This window comes from Ascidiella aspersa, chromosome 5 (assembly GCF_963924565.1).
Source record: "Ascidiella aspersa chromosome 5, kaAscAspe10.2, whole genome shotgun sequence".
NCBI classification, from domain to species: Eukaryota; Metazoa; Chordata; class Ascidiacea; order Phlebobranchia; family Ascidiidae; genus Ascidiella; species Ascidiella aspersa.
In genome coordinates, this window is record NC_139451.1 from 22,288,154 (window position 1) to 22,306,047 (window position 17,894).

The window sequence follows — 17,894 nt, forward strand, 5'->3', positions numbered from 1 at the left end:
TGTTATGTACACTTTTTATTTATTTAGTATCTATTTAAATTGCCCCCAAATATTGTAGACTATGTGCCAAACTATACTTTTTTTCAAAAAGGATCACATGTATTTAAAGTTTAAACAAAGCAGTTGTGCTGGTAAGAACATACTTCTTAGAACACCACTTACCCGCTAGCTACGCCGCAAGCCCTGAAAGTAGTAGTTTGACGAATCACGATTCTTCTTTGCCCCAAGCTATGTGCGTGTATGCGTGCGTTTGTTTTAAAACGTGTCACTGAAAGTGCTGGGTTAATTAGCTAGAAATTCGTAATTTGCTTCCGCTGGCAAGCGTGCTGTGCATTGACATCTCATAGTTTCGTAAGTGCGAGTGTCGTTGGTATACTGAAAAGTAATAGTGTCATTCGTAGGCATAATATACAAGTTTAATGTTGATAGTAGACAGCGTACAAACAATGCTGTTTTCAAACTGTGTCAAGCTCATTTTGATTTGTACTTGGGTATTGCTTGTGCACGCAGAAGATGAATACAAGGTTAGTTTGTAGCCTACAGTATGTGATTAAATGTTTATAGTTAGTTTACGAGTTTACGAGTTTGGTTTTTAGGTTTCTAATTTTATAAATGTCCTACAACTAAAAGTTGAAATGTCGATTTTAGCATACATAACTGTGGATTATGTATTAGTTATTACAATTAATAAAGCTAATTCAGGCTTAGGCCTACTCTCACACTTTCCTTTTATTTTGCAGTCATTATCTGAAGCAATTGATGTCGGTAAGCAAGATTATTTCATTGCATATTGAATTCTATCTTATATAATATTTAATAGCTTAAGAAGCTCACCGCTTCTAAAAAAATCAGCCAGCAACGTTATAAAACTTATAAATTATGCATTTATCCAAGTAAATGGCATCATCAGTTTTTCTGTAAGTACAAATAACTAGCTAAAATTGTAAAAATAAAACTTGTATCGTCGGCATTATGTGTTGGAGGGGTACGATTGTTGTGGAAAAACACTAGGCTACGCTTATTTAATATTTTAACTTTGTAGTTAGCTTGATGCGGCTGTGCGCACTTTTTGCATACTCTCCTGATTAGGAATGTCCGAAACTTATATTTTATGCCGATACCCGATAGGCCCACCCAAAATTTTGGACAAAACGTTTCGTGATCCGATCTGATACCAAATGACGTCATGACTAAGCTTAAACAAGCAAGTATATGTTTGTGTGTGTCTTTCATTCATTTCTTAAACAAGCAATCAAGGCATTTTTTTATGGTTATTAGGCTGCAATTACTCTAGTATCGCACGGGTACCGATATTACCATTTAGAATCTGGTATCGGCCGCGATCCGATATAATCGGACATCCCTAGTCTCGACAGTGGACCATGCACTTTCTTGACACGTTGCTGCTTTGCAGGAACCAGCAAGAAATTTGAGAAAACTTTCGAAGCCAAGGGTGCCAACTTGCTTCATATGCTCGAATTGTTTCTGGAGAAAACCAACATTAAGGAGAGCTATATTACAAAAGTATTCTTAGATGCTGCCAATGTTAACACTGTGGAAGGTGAGAGAGTGCTTCGCTAAACAAAAGCGACCACACAGTATTATTAAGTTACCAATTTCCAGGTTTACAAGTTTACCATTTTTTTTCATACAATTGGTGTTTTCTGACGTTGATAGAATAGCCAACTAATAAGTCACTGGTAGTTTAACTTCTGGTGTTTTACTATTTTATGTTTAATTTTGTGAGCAAACTTAGATTTCCCTTCGTGTTGACGAACATATTTGAAGAGCGATTCATTTGTTGGCCTTTCTTTCTTTTGTGGCCAAAATTATTCAAAAGATTAGGTTACCCGGAAAATTTATACAAAAAAAAAAATTAAAAACCTTTCAACATCTTTGAAAGGTGATAAATCGAACTACAGTATAGTTTATGTAATGCTATCAAACTTTTGATTGGGCTTTTTGTAAAACTCACTGATGTGCAATGCGACCACGAGCTTGTTACAGCGTTAATTGTGTGACACAATATACCCTTATTTTTTAGACCTGGAGTCAATTCATGTGGACAGCCATGCATCTGTTGATTTTGTCAATAAAGTCATCAAACACTTTCAGTAAGTATATTGCTACAGCTTTAAGTCTGCTCTCGTTTTGTGAGTATTTTGTACGACTTGTTAAGTGTAAAAATATTCTATTGTACTCCATTTGTATAATGTTTTGACATTGTTAGAGGGTATCGGTTTTTTTACATTGCTAGTCATTTGGAAATAATGACATAACTGCACCTAAATCATTTACTTATATCATTTGCAAGTCTAACTCCCAGTCCAAGTCATCGGTTGCCCAAGTCAAGTCCCAGTAAAGTCAGTATTGAGATCAAGTCAATTTTAAGTCATGTCATTGACATAAAAGTAAACTGTTAAACTATTAAAATTGGCATTTAACTTAAAAAACAACACAAACGCTATATACAGCAATAAAACTGTTTATTGTGTAAAACTTGATATAAGTTTTACAGAAAAACACTAAATTTAATCCCAAGTTATTTAAAAAAAATACTTAAGTCCAAGTCAAGTCATTTGTTCAAAAGACTTAAGTCAAGTCAATGACTCAAATCATTACAACACTGCTTTTAATTGCATTTTTTAAAGAAAACATCCAAACGCCGGCCAAAAGGAAGCATCAAGCATTATTGTTGAAAACAACGAAGCGGAAATTCACGTTGGTACCGACCAGATCTACCCGGCCGACCCGATCCGCGAGGAACTGTAATGTAACGCTTTCTGCGACATATGGTGCCACGCGATTGATTGTTTGAAATACAGTTTTGGGACTTGAATATTGAGATCAAACATCAAGATAATCTGTAGATTCTGTGTCTGGTATTCGTATTAATGGTTATTTTTTGCGATGTAACTTGTCCCAATTCTCAATAAATTCGAACTTATTTTCTACGTTTGGGCTGCTAAATGAATGCACATATGTAGTTTTGTTAGCAAAAAAATACTTTATCTCTGGTGTTTACAATTGCTTCCATCGAAGAACACCTGAAGGCCAAAGCTAAAATACTGATACAAAAAATACTTTATCTCTGGTGTTTACAGTTGCTTCCATCGAAGAACACCTGAAGGCCAAAGCTAAAATACTGATACAAAAAATACTTTATCTCTGGTGTTTACAGTTGCTTCCATCGAAGAACACCTGAAGGCCAAAGCTAAAATACTGACATACTGATATAATTGCAATATTTTTGCCAGAAATGCCATTATTGCAATAACTCAAAACACAAATGCCGTTTTATCAGTTCAAAACATCAAAAAACGTTCGCTAATAAATATATTTGTTTTCATCTTTCGCTAAACACAAAATACGCAACACAATAATAATCCTAATGCAAATATAAAAACAATGAGCGGCAATATTTTCTCCTTTCCATGTTTAACAAATAGTTTCGCATATCACGATCAGGCCCAAACTTGTATATTTCGCAACCCATATTTGAAATTCATTTAGTTTGAAACAGACCCCTAAGGATGACCACTACATGAGAAAAGCCAATATAACAACGAAATATAAGCAGTCTTATTTTGATTAATTGCATATTAAAGCGAGAAGCTAAATCAGAAGTTCAAACTCAACAAACCAAAACCCTAACCCAGTGTTTCGAAACCTTTTTCGGCTTGCGGCACCCTGCAGAAATTATAAATAATTGGCGGTACACTTGCTCGTATTTTTGCGAATGTTTAACTGTAACGTTACAATAAACGAGATTGAAACAGCACATCAACAGTGCAACAAGGTTGACGAAGCCTTTATAATTTTTGGCACTTTTATCGTACCCAAAACATTGTCCTAAAAAGCTTACTATAGAGCAAAAATGTCAATCCTAAACAATTTAAAATATCTCTCGGCATCCTTAAGTTTTAAAAATGGCACCCTAGACTAGAGGGTCGCGGCATCCCGGTTGACAACCACTGCCCAAAAAGAAAAAGAAAATAAACGAGCGCTTGCGTTTTTAAGTTTAACGCACGTGGTCGCAGGGATTTTTACAGAAGCGAGCGAAGATTCCGTCGAGCGAACTCTTGTTGAGTAGCGTCGGGTTGTTTTCCATTAGAAATACGTTCTCTTTTGACCCGGCAATCCTTTCCATACGCTTTACGTCCAACTCGACGTTGTCGTTCAGAATTCCGATCATGACAACCTGCGAATCGATTTTGTGGAGTTGTTTTTGTGTGGCGAAACCAAGTAACTTTATTAAAGTCCAAAACATAAGAGGAAAATGCGCGAAAACAAAAGCTTCGTAATGCTTTAATTGAAAGGTCTCAAACTCAAACTGCTATTGAGAGACAAATTAAAACAAAATAATTAGATTTAAATTTGACGCTAGAGGATTACAAATTATAGAAGGCCATTAGGACAAAAACGCTTTCCATAACGATAAATTACGAATTATTGTCTAATTTACTATTATCGTTAGTTATATTCCACTTTATAGTACATACTGAGACTATAGCGCATAGCCTAACACAAATCTACATGCACAACTTTTTGGTCGTATTATCAAATCCAGATTTCTAAAAATAAGTAAAATTACGATAGATATTTTTTACTGGCTTATAAATACATAAGCCATGAGACGCTGGAGAGATAGTTTATTATTTGAAAATTCAAACTGCGTCGAAGGCCGCGTGTTTGAGACCTTTGCATTACTTGAAACATTTCTACACGTCTGTTTACTGTTAATGTGTAGACCTTTTAAAAGTAATAGCAATTAGGTTAAGTTATACACAATGTGCCTTCTTAAAGTTTACCCCATTTAGTCGACCTCTTTGCAACAACGAACTTTTTTTTCTGTACATTGTCTTGTTGGCATGAAACGCTCAGAGACCGAGCAACAACTATTGCCGAAAGTAAGCTAACATTTAAAAGTGTGTTATCCCGTCCCTAATCAGATTATTTAATACCACCGCAAAATTTTAATATTAAAATGAGCGGTTACTAATACAAATAAACGGTAGCTTTTGCATAAAGGCTTTCGTTTATGAGGAAAAAACTTCTGGTTTTCTTGGATCGGAAAACAAATAAAAAGATTGCGACCGTTTTTTTTTTGTTGTTGATTTAACGACAATCAGGTGGCAGTCTTACGACTGAAGCCTTTTGTCGCGACACCAATTAAACGAGTAACAAACGGTTTTAAGAAACAACACGTAATAACTCAATATTGAACACTGGAAAGAATATATTGCGACCGTTTTAAGGTGGTTTTCGAAAACTTTTTGAAAGCTAAATGCCCGTTGTCCATAAAGTTAAAAATGAACGGTACCTCAATGCCCTGATCGCGCAGCAAGTCGGCGTATTCGGTCGGGTCGTCGTCCGAGTTCGTGTCCATGATAATGGTGATTTTCTTGGGCACTTCCGGGCCTCTCATTCCGGCCTCCTCGGTCAGCAAGTTTTCCCTGGCATATTCGAGGGCGGCGGTAACGTTTACAAGGCCGTCCTCTGCCAAAAAAGAAAACATGTACTATTGATACGGATGCCGTAGTCGTTAATCAAAAAGTAGCTTCCGAGGGCTAGATCACAGTTGTTATTAAAGCACATATGTGTTTGTATCTTTCAAGAAAACATATATGTTACACGGACGATTATATCGTTTGTCTAGTCCCTTTTTAGACATTGGCCGCTTTTTATTGTTTAACGCGTTTTGTTGTGTTAACGTTTCGCCCATATTTAAAACAGTATCAAGAGAGTGCAGAGCTTGGCTTTCGACAGGCCGGTAAGTAAGGCTCCTGTAAAATGGTGTAAGAAATTATTCGTTGTTCACCTGGGCAACATATATACCAAATAAAACACCCGGTGGTTTATTCGGCGGAAGTGCGAGTTGCATTTCGCTATAGCGAGTTCGGACTGATGCTGCCGCCTATGGTTTATCGTAAAGGTAAAATAGGATCGGCTGAAATAGTTTTCAGGGCACGAAGTGAGCAGTCGGGATATTGTTATACCCCTATTGGTGGATTGCTGTGTATCTCGTCATTTTAGGTACATGGATTGGTTAAATACAGACTACAGAGTCGGAGTCAGACTCGGAACTCGACAGAGTTAGTTGGCTATAGTCGTTCTCGGGAGTCGGGCTATTTTTCACCGAGTCCTAGATCTAATGGCCAGAGTCTTGATGTTTGCCAAGTGCGACTTTTATATGGGACGGTCAGAAATTGAAGAATAAGAATATAAACATATATACCTATTATTTTGAAATTTATTGCCTTTAATGGAATACCTATGACACCTTAATAAATTAGTGTATACGTTTTGTTGTTCGGCTTGAACTGTCCTAATTTTAAAAGTATGTCAGGTAGCCACTAAGAGCATTATGAAGACACTGCAAAAGGTAGCCCTACTCTTGCTGTAATTCGTTCTGGTCAGAACACGTTCCTTTAGTTAACCAAAAGCACCATCCGTTTTTACAGCGTTGTTCATCGTTTATAGGCTGCTACTCCGAATAGATTGCCGACAAGCTTAAATTATTGAGCATAGTTGCTATATCTAATATTAAATAAACAATGAATTTTTGTTAGCATTGGCTGGTTTATTACTTTAAATCAGTGATTCTCAGCCTTTTTTGATTACGGTACCCCTCAAAAATAATAAAAAGATTTTTGGCACCTCTATTCTACTGAAATCAAACTGAAACAACACAATCAACTTAAAACATGTAGAAAAATGTTTTTTGATACATCGGTCTATAATCGTACACAAACAGTTGTATGAAGAAGCTTTCCAATTTCGAATGCCAACGCGCATATTTCGCACCTGTGTTAACCGGTTTGATCCTGTTGAAAACCAGCTCTGTCAGGTCGAACTTGTCGTTTAAGTAATCGCGGAAGCGGATTCGTGACGTCAGTAAAGGAATACCGCTGAAGTAGGCACCTGCCAATCGTATGCTGTCCTCTCCTAGCTCGACGGTTCTGTAGAAAAACATCCATGACTTCTTAAATGTTATGTTAAGAACGTTTTGCGTGTTTTGGTTAACAACAAGGGTAGATTCATATCGCCTAAAAATAGTTGGCTATAGATATTTATCTCCTGCTAGACAGAACTCTATTTGTTTTGTGATAGAAGCACTGTAACCAGGTATACGCATTTGTAAATGATTTTCTATGAGTTTTGTTTTTATTTGAAACATTTAATGGACTTCTTTCTTTGAAACATTACCAATCTTCGTTCATATGGCGCTGTAAACTTATATTTTATGCTGCACACTTAAAACACTTTTGCGCTGTAAAGAAACACCTTACTTAAATTCTGAGTGCTAAAATAACTCCAGGAAAGCAGGAAATGTATACTCGACTGCACAGTTTCTGCTAAAGGTAGTTTTTTTAAATTCGATTTTTCCAAATTATTTTGTAGCGCAGGCAGTGCTACCGAACAAAACTTTCATTTTTTTAAAATCCACCCTTCTATCCCATAAGGCAAACAGATGACGCTTTTGTCTCACTGCAAAAAGGTGGTGGACAGCATGAGCATGGCACCAGAGTTTTCCGGCGTGTTGGCGTGATACAGGATCACCGAGTCGTAGAGGAGATAAGGTGGGCAGTTGCCTGTAACGAGAATTAATAAATTAACCGTTTTTCTCACTTTTGCGTGCTTACAGTTGAATCGTGATTTAGGCAATTGACGCACGTTTCCTGGAACAGAACTGTTAAGTCGCGAGTTCCTTGTCTTGCTAAATTAGTTTGAAAGTAAAAACTTTCACGGTCAACTTGACAAATATATCGCAATGCAATAACCGTTATGACTTTTAGATTGTGATCGAACGTGTTACAAAACCTACGCAATTCGCCCACTTCAAAAGTAAATTGATGCCATTTGAATACAATTTTATCGAATTAACTATAGGGCGTTGGCAAAAAGAAGTTTCGTGCCAAAAATCGAATTCAGTGGCCCTTAATAGGTAATACCTATATACGATTTTTACGACTAATGTTTTACATCCCCATCCTAGTAAAATGTCTGAGTTTAATTCTAGTATTTTTCAGGCCACTTAAAGAACACTGATTGATAAATTATGTGATTGTCCGTGTTTTTACCGTGAACTCTGGTCGCATGTTTTTACATTCCAGCGATCAAAAACTTCAAAAAAACAACTCCTATAAAGGTGTACATACCCGATTATGTTCTTAGTGCGTGGGCGTGACCACTTACAAAATTCTGGATATTTACCAGCCCGGCTGTTTTGCGAAACCTGACTTTTTCGTGATGGGGCCAATTTTGAAAATGCTGGTTGCTGCCTTTAGCAGTAGTTCTTAGTTTTTCCTGGTCGCGCACCGCTGTTTATACTCTTGCTTTGTTGCTAATTTCAGAATGGCCATTTTTCTTAAACCTATAGTTATAATAGGTAAAAAAGCACAAATAATTCGCTTGGCACGCTAGGCGAATTACAATGATTCCGGAGAGGAGGCTAATAAAACTTGGGAAAAAACGGAGCAAGTCGATATTTTTAGGTCTACAGGTTACCCCAAAGCTGCGACTTTAGAAACTTACATAAGTACACCACGCATTAGGGTAATATCAACTGTAACTAGCCTACAGTCATTTACAATCAAATTCCGAACGGTGGCCATAGATAGTACAGAAATCCTATAAAGGATAATTATTTATGGCAAGGACGCTCCTATGATTGCAGTTATATTGCTTTGACAATCAAAAATTAGGAGTCAAACCTAAAACAATCCGGATCTTATGACGTTTTTGCAAGATTTCAAGGAGAAAAACCGGAAAAGATCCGAATATTTTTTTATTAAACATGGACCTTAACTGGACCGAAACTTATTGGAATATTGTTTTACTCCGGAATGACTATACACATGTATTTCAAAGATTCCAGTAATACCATGGTCGAACACAGGGTATAAACAAACTATTTAGAGAAATGTTGGGCGATCAATCTATGATGAAGTGTTTAGATTAGAATAAACGTTAACCAGTTATTTCTAACTGGGCAATTTATGTAGCCTAAAAAATGGGAAACCATAAATGTACATATAAGAGATAATGCTTTAAAAAAGGCACCAGTTAGGTAAATCGTAGACCTCCTGTAGCTCACAAAAAATGGTCCTAACCGAAAGTTGAATCAAATCAGATTCTACAAAATAACGTAACCCGAACTGGATTTCAACCATAAAAATTAAACGGTTAGACGCTAAAAATATGTCAAACCTTTGCTTAATTTGAAAATACGCTTTTAACTGAAGTTGTATTTAGAACGCTTATTAAAAAAAAAAAAAAAAAAAAAAATACGAATGCAGTCCAGGTCAAATACAATCCCTCCATTGTTCGACCGGTGCGTACCTTGCTACCCACACTGTTACATTTTCAATCCACATATTTTTCCCTTGTCCATTTAGGTTGCCACCCGTCATGTTGAAAACAGCCATTAGGTAGCGAAACCGTATCATAGAAAGTCAATATACGTGTCAGCGTAAAGGTTGGTTCCCACTGGACGCGTCTGGCGTTAACGTGAAACAATTTTTTTAAAACGCTTTGGGTTGCTGAAGTTGAAATATTTTAAATTTGATACTTTCGGTTGGAAGCGAGGAAATTTGCCGTTAACGCTGGCAACGCGTTATGTGTGAACTGGACGACGCTAGCGTTTTGCGCCAGACGCTGACGCCAGAAGCAAAACGCGACTTGTGTGAACCAACCTTAACAGTGATCGACATGCAGAGACCTTCTGCCAATGGTTTTTCCATAACGACCCCCTATAGGAATTATACTTACGCGCACAGCATGGAGGTGGGTTACTCCACGCGCCTCCCGACTGGCAAGTTGTTTTCTGGTCTTGGCGAGGATGGACATAGTAGTCTGGCTTGGTGCAGTGATAAGTGCAGGTGGAGCCAGTCGAGTTGCCCCTGTTACAAGACGTCCGTCCGTCGCTCAGCTGAGGCAGAACGGGGCAGGCTCCGTCTGCGTTCAACTCAAATTTAAACCAAAACAAAATTCAAACGTAAATAGAATTCAAAGCAAGATAAACCGGTGATAAAACTAAGCGTAAAACACGCGAACAAAGGTTTGCATTGACGGTTTTACTTCGCCAGAGAAATGTGCATTTGCCGACCAAATCATGATTTTTACAGAAATATAAAACTTTACAACTATAATTAAGGCAACGGAGGCCTAAAAAGACAGATTTTTTAAAGACTTGTTGTGTTGATGCATAGCGGGGTCAGGCTTCGTGTGCGTTTATTGCGAATTTAAACCAAAATATTTAGCGCAAACAGAATTCAAAACAAATCTGAACTGGTGAAAAAATAGGCTCAGCGTGTGACGCGCGAAAAAAGGAATAACGGTTATACTTTGCCATAGAAAAGTGCATTTGCCGATTAAAATTTATGCAAACAAATAAAACATTAGAACTATAATTATGGTGAGGGGGGCCTTAAAGAGAGATTTTTGATTTATTGTTTCGATGCATAGCGGGACAGGTTCAGTCTGCGTTCTTCGCGAATTTGAACCAAAACAAAATTCGATCGTCAACAGAATTTAAACCAAGCTATACCGGTGAAACAATTATGCGTGGAACGTGAGAACAAAGGTGTGCATTGAGAGTTATACTTTGCCATGAAAATGTTGCCGATTAATTCCTGATTTTTACAAACAAATAAAACTTTAGAACTATAAGTAAAGTGACGGAGTCCTAAAAAACAGATTTTTAGAGACTTTCTGTGTTGATGCATAGCGGGGACAGGTTCGTGTGCGTTCAGCACGAATTTAAACTAAACAATTCAAACGCGGACGGAATTTAAACTGAAATATATCGGTGAAACAATTAAGCGTGTGACACGCGAACAAATGTTTGCATTGACGGTTATACTTTTCCATGGAAATGCTTATTTGTCGACGAAATCTTTATTAATACAAACAAATAAACATTATACCTAGAAGTAAGGCGGCGGAGGCCTAAAAAGAGAGAATTTTAGATAGTTGTTGTGTTAATGCAAAGCGGGGCCAGGCTTCTTAAAAAGTGAAATTAAATAAGCGCAAACAGAATTCAAACCAAGATGGACTGGTGACAAAATCTGCGTTTACGGTTATATTTTGACAGAGAAATGTGCATTTCTCGACAAAATCATGATTTATACAAAGAAATAGAAATACAGACCAATGTAAAGAAGGTGCCAAAAGACATTTTTTAAATTTAGATCAAGACTCTTGAAACCTTTTTTTTATCTGCTAACCACTTTTTTTAATTTTTTAAAGTTTTAGCGACCTTATTTGAGAGTTTAACAGAAAATTCACACGGTCTGCTTTAGCACACAAGTGTTCAATTTGTTGCATTTTTTACGAAAGTTTAACGTTGATATAATGTTAACGTTATTATATAGTGTTTTCTAGGGCAATATTGAACATAAATCGCCAAAAAAGCCAAATACACTAAAAGAATAATTTATGTATAAATATTTATTATTTTTGATGTGGTGTTGTATAGTTTAACAGTTTTACGTATTACGCAGGCCACCTCAAAAAGGCAACCAGGTTTCTTAGACCCGCCTTAGTAAAGTAGTAGTTATTAAAAACGAATAAAATAATAAAAATATAGGTAAAATGGCTCTGAAACAATATAAATTAACTTTCAGATTACGGTAACACAAACAATGAAGAGACCGAACAATGTCCAATTCTCGACTACTTCCTAGAATTAGATTATATTTTATTTATACAAACAATCCAAATCATTGAAAAAAACTGGGTAAATCGAGACCAGACTCACATACAATCGTTCTTGCTATATACTCGCATGCATGTGATTTAGCGTTTAGAAATTCGGCTTTTGACGCCACCCACTGCAACATAATCTTTCACGCGGCTACTGCTGCATTTTAAAGTCACGTTCCCACCACAGTGTTTTGAAACAAAAAACTGTGTATGCGGTGACTCGATTGCGACAAACTAACCAAACGTTTGTTATTAGAACGAGCGCGGTTTCACGAAAGTGTGCATGCTGTTCAACCTGTTCAATCATGCTATGTTTGTGCAACGAACATGGAAATAAATTTCAAAATAACAGGGTTAAATTAGTCTTCGTTATTAGTTCCAGTTTGTTGTCTATAGGTCAGTGATTCTCAAACTTTTTTTCTTACGGCGACTTTGAAAATATTTGTTGGACTTGCGATGCAGCCAGCAATAGGAATTATGCTAATTTTTACTACAACTCGTACACCAAAGCCAATTTATTACTTTGTTTGGTGAAAATATATTAATCATGAGCAGTATATAAGAAACGAAATCACTATGCGACGAACTTGAATTAAGACGACGCACAGTTTATGAATGGATAATAAAAACGAAATAATGAAAAATTACAGAACCCGGGGCTATTTTCCATTTTATTCCTAAAATAACGTATTTGGACAAAACTCAATTTGTTCGCGCAATCGCAGCAAAATGCAAAAAATATACTTTTCTTTGGCGACCCGCCAAGAATCTTTAAGTTAGTTTGTATGGAACGCCTAAATATGCACCCCTGTCAAAATTTCTTAAGTGGCAAACTGAACGCACGTTGTACAGTTATGCAAACAAACACTGAGTTGGGCATATATTCTCGTCCGCAATTTCGGACGAATTTTGTTATCGCGAGATCTAAAGCTAACTGCCCTCGCTGTCTGAAGATATTTCTCCCACTCACTGCTCGTGGAACAAAAAGTGGTTTTAAATCCATGACCAGACTAGTTCGTTGAACTCTGACCCCAGCAAACAAATATCTGATAAAAATCAAATTCGACCTAAAACTAGGCGTTGTAGTCTCATTCATGTCTCCCTATTAAAATGAATCGAACAAATAAAGTTTATAGGTTTTCTGATATAATTTATCTTCAAAATAAATCCGCAAATTTAGTGACTATATAGCTACATGATATTTTTGCCTATCCTATTATGCAACACGTTACTTGTTTAATGATTAATACAACTCGATAATCTAAAGAATGTATAATTTTTTCTATAAATATGAATATAAAAGTAAATAGATTAAAGACACATAAAACAGAACAATGAAGATTGGAGGGATACACCGAACCAAGTTATAATAGATTATTAAGATCCAAAATGAACCACATTGGTGAAGAAAGATTTAAAACAACTGTATTTAAAACACATAATGCTGTATAGCTACGCCAAAAAAACAGTTGTGCTAAAAAAGGTTTTTAAGCAGTTTTTGGCGTACCTGCCGCAGTGTCTGTGTTTTAAATAAAGTAGTTTTTTTAATCTTTTACAAACTTATCTCAGTATAAGGTGAGTGTACACGAAATATGCCTTCTAATATTCAATTACATTTATTATTTAACAAAATAAAATACAAAGCAGATCATGATATGCCGAGAAACCCTCAAAGTGTGTTCCAGCTAAGCTAACTTAGTTTTTTCTCGTTTAAATCCTAAATAGTAATAAGCGAGCCTTAAATGCATGTTTAAAAATGTATGCTGATTAGCCAACCTACCGCCCAGTGTTGCGGTACACGTAAGTTCGCCAAGGTTGCATCCGTCTTTCCGGCAGCAACATCTGCACACTGAGTTTGCCTGATCGGTGTTGCACTGCGTAGAAACCCCTGAACGTTTCCCGTTCTGCATAAACATCATTATGGCAAAGTAAGTTTAGTAAGGCAAATAAAATTAGGTATGTTTTTAACTAACCCCTCGAACACTCGTCATTTGTCAATTAATTTTGTATTTTTTTCGACTGTTAAAATGTTAACAGTTGTATTCTGCGATTAGCAAACACAGAATGCGATCTGCAAAACATAGAAACCAAGTCTACAAGATTGTTTTTAGTTTGACAATTGCTTTATACCAATATTTCAATTAACGCGTATTACAAGTTTATTATGTAAACAAATTACCGGTAAAATTATATTGTGTCGTAAAGCCGATATGCCAAAATGAAACAAACCATCGTCCAAAAGTGACAAGCAATAAACTATTTTGGTGTCCTGTAACGGCAATACTTTTTAAAGGCGGTTTAGAATCACCTGCAACTGATTTTGCTGGCACGCTAGAATCTGCTTGCATCTCTTGGTAACCGTCACCACGTATTCTGTTCGGCGGTATTCGCTTTGGCATTCTTGCTGCAAAGAATTTTAGGTGATAAAACTTTGCAAAGGTTAGCTATGTCGCGTTGGCTTGCGATCGAAGAGTGGGTTTAAAATATCTATACCGTTATAATAGATTTTGAGTCAACCTACGACAGTTTGCCCACAACAGTTTCCTTTGGATAACAACAAATTGGGCTGGTTGACGATTTATATTGCGTGTAACCACCTCCCTTTTTGCACACGTCACAAATTATATTCGTTAAAAATGTTGGAATTTTTCCTTAAGATAACCTCTGTAGGCTATACGCTTATGGTTACAAGAAAATTCCATAACAGGAATTAGGGAAATATATTGCCAATATTAACTTTATTACCACAAACTGGACTGACTACCAACCTGTCTTAACAATACATTATGACATAAACAACGTGGTATGAATTATATTAAAAACAATAAATAAAAAATAAAAAATAAAAAAATGAAAAAATATTGTTTATGTTGCAGCTATAAATATTTGGCGTCGACTTTGCTTGCGCAAAGATATTTTATAAACGAGTCGTACTTACGTTAAAGCTTGTACAAGCTTCCAGACGACCGTTTCTGTCACAATCCTCGATACTTGCTGCCTTATGACACGTCCAACATCGTAAACCTGAAAATCACGTGTCAAACAAAACAACTTTTTCGTTTCAGAATAAAAGCTAAACGTTACTTAAAAAAAATATACATCATTCTCCAATTTAGGTATTACGCTTTTTAACATTACAATTTTTTTTTGTCGCTATAAAAATTGCACGCAACAAAAATAGGCTCGTTCTGACTTATATGCTGAACAGCTATTTTCAACATGTTACCAAGGCCTAATTTTTAATATATCAACTAATTAGTTTTAAACCTCGACACACTCGTACTTACCAAAAGCTAGGCCTAAAATAGTAGTAAACTCACTTATAGACTGAACAGCTATTTACAAAATGTTACTAAAGCCTAAACTTTAGTATATCAACTAATCAGTTTTAAAACTCGACACACTCGTACTTACCAAAAGTTAGGCCTAAAATAGTAGCAATCTATCTTATAGGCTGCACAGCTATTTTAAAAACCTTACCAAATTAAAAAAACAAATTTATCAACTAATTAGTTTTAACACTCGTGTACTTACCAAAGGCCAGGCCTAAAATCGAAGCAAAACTGACGACGCGCAGGCAACCTTTCATTTTGCCTTAGAAAATTAAAACTCGTGCGCTTTTCCGGCTAAATAAAAAACATCTGTTTAAAAGAACTGCAAAACAAACATAACGAGGTCAACCTGTGCCTAGAAAGCTCTTCCGGTCAGTAATACAGCGTATCAAAGGCGGGCGTTCGCTTTATAGGCGTAGCGCAGGCTGCGGTCGCAAAAAAATCTCGTGTTGTGTTGATTTAAGTCGGGCGGCTTTAAAACAAACACAAACAGCCATTGGGGCTTTGCTGCGTCTCGTAATGCCGGTAACCGCAAGGCAAGACGCCTGGGCAATTAGAAAGCCAATAAGCATAGCGACCGCACCGCTATGCGCCGCACGCTGTCGCTCCCCAAGCGCTAATCCCAGCTATATCCCCTAAACGCGAAACTCGAAACCCGAAGTGTCGCTTTGGACGCGCGACCTGACGGCTTTTTAACGTTGCCGTCACCTAATCGCCGCCCGATCTCGAGCGAACAGTAAGTCGTAAAACGCGCCGGTCGGCGACTTGACATTTCGTCGACACGCGGCGACGCTTTTTTTCTGATTTACGCGGGAGCCTTCGAGCAATGTTTTACCGTCCTATAGGGTCAAGTTCGGTTATGGCAATTGACCAGATGCACCGCCAACGATTTTCACTCAAGGCCGATATAGTAGTGAGCTGTGGCTTAATTTGAGTTTTTCTGGATCTTTTAGGTACAGAATCTTTAAAAATTACACAATTAAGCCAAGTCCGATAATACCTGTACCTAAAAAAGATCTTAGGCATGGAAAGCTATAACATGCTTAACTCAATAGAATCAGTTGATTCCCAACAAGATTCTAGTATAAAATGTATTTTTAAAGAAACCAACAATTAAAAATGGCAGCTAAATGCGAAAATACACTCGAAGTATAAATTATAGCAAGGAACGGGGTTGAAATAGTGCCAATTCTTGTGTGCTTAACTTTTTGCCTATTTTGAATACTTCCTTGTTTACCATTGCCAGCAAAAAATACGGCGATCGTCTAATGGCAGTTTGCCAACATCTCAGCGGCAAATGCTTTCGTCGCCCTATTGCCTTTGATTGTATTCTTGTTTGATGTTCATTGCACATTTGCGCACAAGACTTATTTTATGCCTTCACGTTTCTACCATGCTCATGAAACTAACGGGATCCACCCCTGGAATATCTTATGGATTTTTGTAGAGTTAGGTGATAGTATTAAAAAAATTGTCAGCGTGATGGCATTTATTTAAGAAGAATATACTGTAGGTTGAAATACAATTTGCGAAAATGTTACCTACACAATCTTGTTTGTGTTTAACGTCCTTAATTATCTAGCTGACCAAAGGTATAAGTGTAAGTGGGGTACGTATAAATAGTGTGATATTTATTCCTGCCCTTGTATAAGGGATACTCTTTGCGGTTAAAGTTTCAAATTAACGCTATATTTTTTAGGAACATAATGAAAAAACAACCAAAACAGCTAACCCTGCATATTTTGTCGTTGTTACATTTACGATTAATACAACCTCCAACCATTATGCTCCAAAAACTATTAATAGAAATACACACATAACAGTAGAGTTGGTACAACCTCCCTGACAAGTGTTTTCGTCATAACGCTAATTTTTTGCTGCCTTGTGACACGTTCATGCTGGTAAATCTTGCGAATCGCTTGTCCAACAAACAACCGCTTTACAAAACACGACACTCAAGTTTACGCAAACGGTCTCCACCCATAAAGACCGAGATAGGAACAACATCAACGTCGGAATAAATTCCAGTTCAAAACAAGATCAAAATAGTAATAATACCCAGAAGTTGTAAAACCTTCTTAATTGGAATAAGTCCTAAACCCGTCGGAATAAGACCTAAATGATCAGAATCGTCATAACAAACAATTAACCTAACCTCAAAACCCACTTTTAAGTACATCAATAACTCCCGTAATAATTGCAACCCTAACACATTTTCTAACCCCACCCATAACCCGAAACAGGGGCAAAAATCCGGTGCCAAAACAGCGGCGCCCTAACGGCGTCGGTCAAAATCGATCTTATTCTGTTCTGCACATTATTGCGTTTTTGGCTTTATTATGTCGTTGATCTTAATACTATGGTATTATAGATATTTCTACTTTAGGTATTGTTGCTTTGTAAGTGTTATTGTTTGTTGCCTACGCAAACTGCGCCATCTAAACTGAAAAACACCAAACTAATGCTAACTATTTGCAGCAAAGTTGCACTTTTCCCTTAAAACGTGAACTCTAAATGTTTGCCAGGTCACTGTGTGAGCTTAGCGATAAAAAAACTTGATTTCATCGATGTTGAACAAAAACGGCTCATGTACTTTCTAAAAAAAGCCCGTAAGGTATTCGCTGGTTTACCAAGATTACTTCGTAATTCTATACGTAAGCTTCTGGCTCGAGTTTAATACAATAAAAGTGAACCCTTAATATAGTATGCGCTCTAGGCTATCAAAGCCGGCTATGTTAACCTCCCACGTGTTTTTTTTGACGTTCTTTAAAGTTTTTTTTGTCTCTAAATCACGTTTAAGTCTCAGCAAAACCAGGCACGATTTTTCACTATTAAAGAACTTTTTATTGCGTA

At 36.8% G+C, this 17,894-nt stretch overlaps 2 protein-coding genes across 2 annotated transcripts; one reads left to right on the forward strand and one right to left on the reverse strand.

Annotated features, from left to right (window-relative positions):
- The first annotated feature begins 270 nt into the window (after positions 1-270).
- Positions 271-2,954, forward strand: LOC146145422 (uncharacterized). The gene is made up of 5 exons (XM_083390317.1): positions 271-524; positions 741-765; positions 1,415-1,561; positions 2,045-2,114; positions 2,652-2,954. The coding sequence occupies exons 1-5, from the start codon at positions 420-422 to the stop codon at positions 2,770-2,772; spliced, it is 468 nt and encodes a 155-aa protein (XP_083246443.1). The 5' UTR covers positions 271-419; the 3' UTR covers positions 2,773-2,954.
- A 377-nt stretch (positions 2,955-3,331) lies between these two features.
- Positions 3,332-15,613, reverse strand: LOC146145423 (uncharacterized). The gene is made up of 8 exons (XM_083390559.1): positions 15,533-15,613; positions 14,018-14,113; positions 13,490-13,613; positions 9,775-9,960; positions 7,493-7,595; positions 6,808-6,962; positions 5,324-5,499; positions 3,332-4,201 (listed from the first exon to the last, which is right to left on the reverse strand). The coding sequence occupies exons 1-8, from the start codon at positions 15,611-15,613 to the stop codon at positions 4,022-4,024; spliced, it is 1,101 nt and encodes a 366-aa protein (XP_083246685.1). The 3' UTR covers positions 3,332-4,021.
- Between the last annotated feature and the right edge of the window lie 2,281 nt (positions 15,614-17,894).

Bases quoted from the DNA above. Each gene is read 5' to 3' on its own strand.
- LOC146145422 (XM_083390317.1), top strand. From the start codon at position 420: ATGTTGATAGTAGACAGCGTACAAACAATGCTGTTTTCAAACTGTGTC. The intron at 525-740 runs GTTAGTTTGTAG...TTTATTTTGCAG, and splicing joins ACGCAGAAGATGAATACAAG to TCATTATCTGAAGCAATTGA. The intron at 766-1,414 runs GTAAGCAAGATT...GCTGCTTTGCAG, and splicing joins ATCTGAAGCAATTGATGTCG to GAACCAGCAAGAAATTTGAG.
- LOC146145423 (XM_083390559.1), bottom strand. From the start codon at position 15,613: ATGCTTATTGGCTTTCTAATTGCCCAGGCGTCTTGCCTTGCGGTTACC. The intron at 14,114-15,532 runs GTTTGTGTTTGT...AATTCTTTGCAG, and splicing joins GCAGCAAAGCCCCAATGGCT to CAAGAATGCCAAAGCGAATA. The intron at 7,596-9,774 runs GTAAGTATAATT...TTCTCGTTACAG, and splicing joins CCCACCTCCATGCTGTGCGC to GCAACTGCCCACCTTATCTC.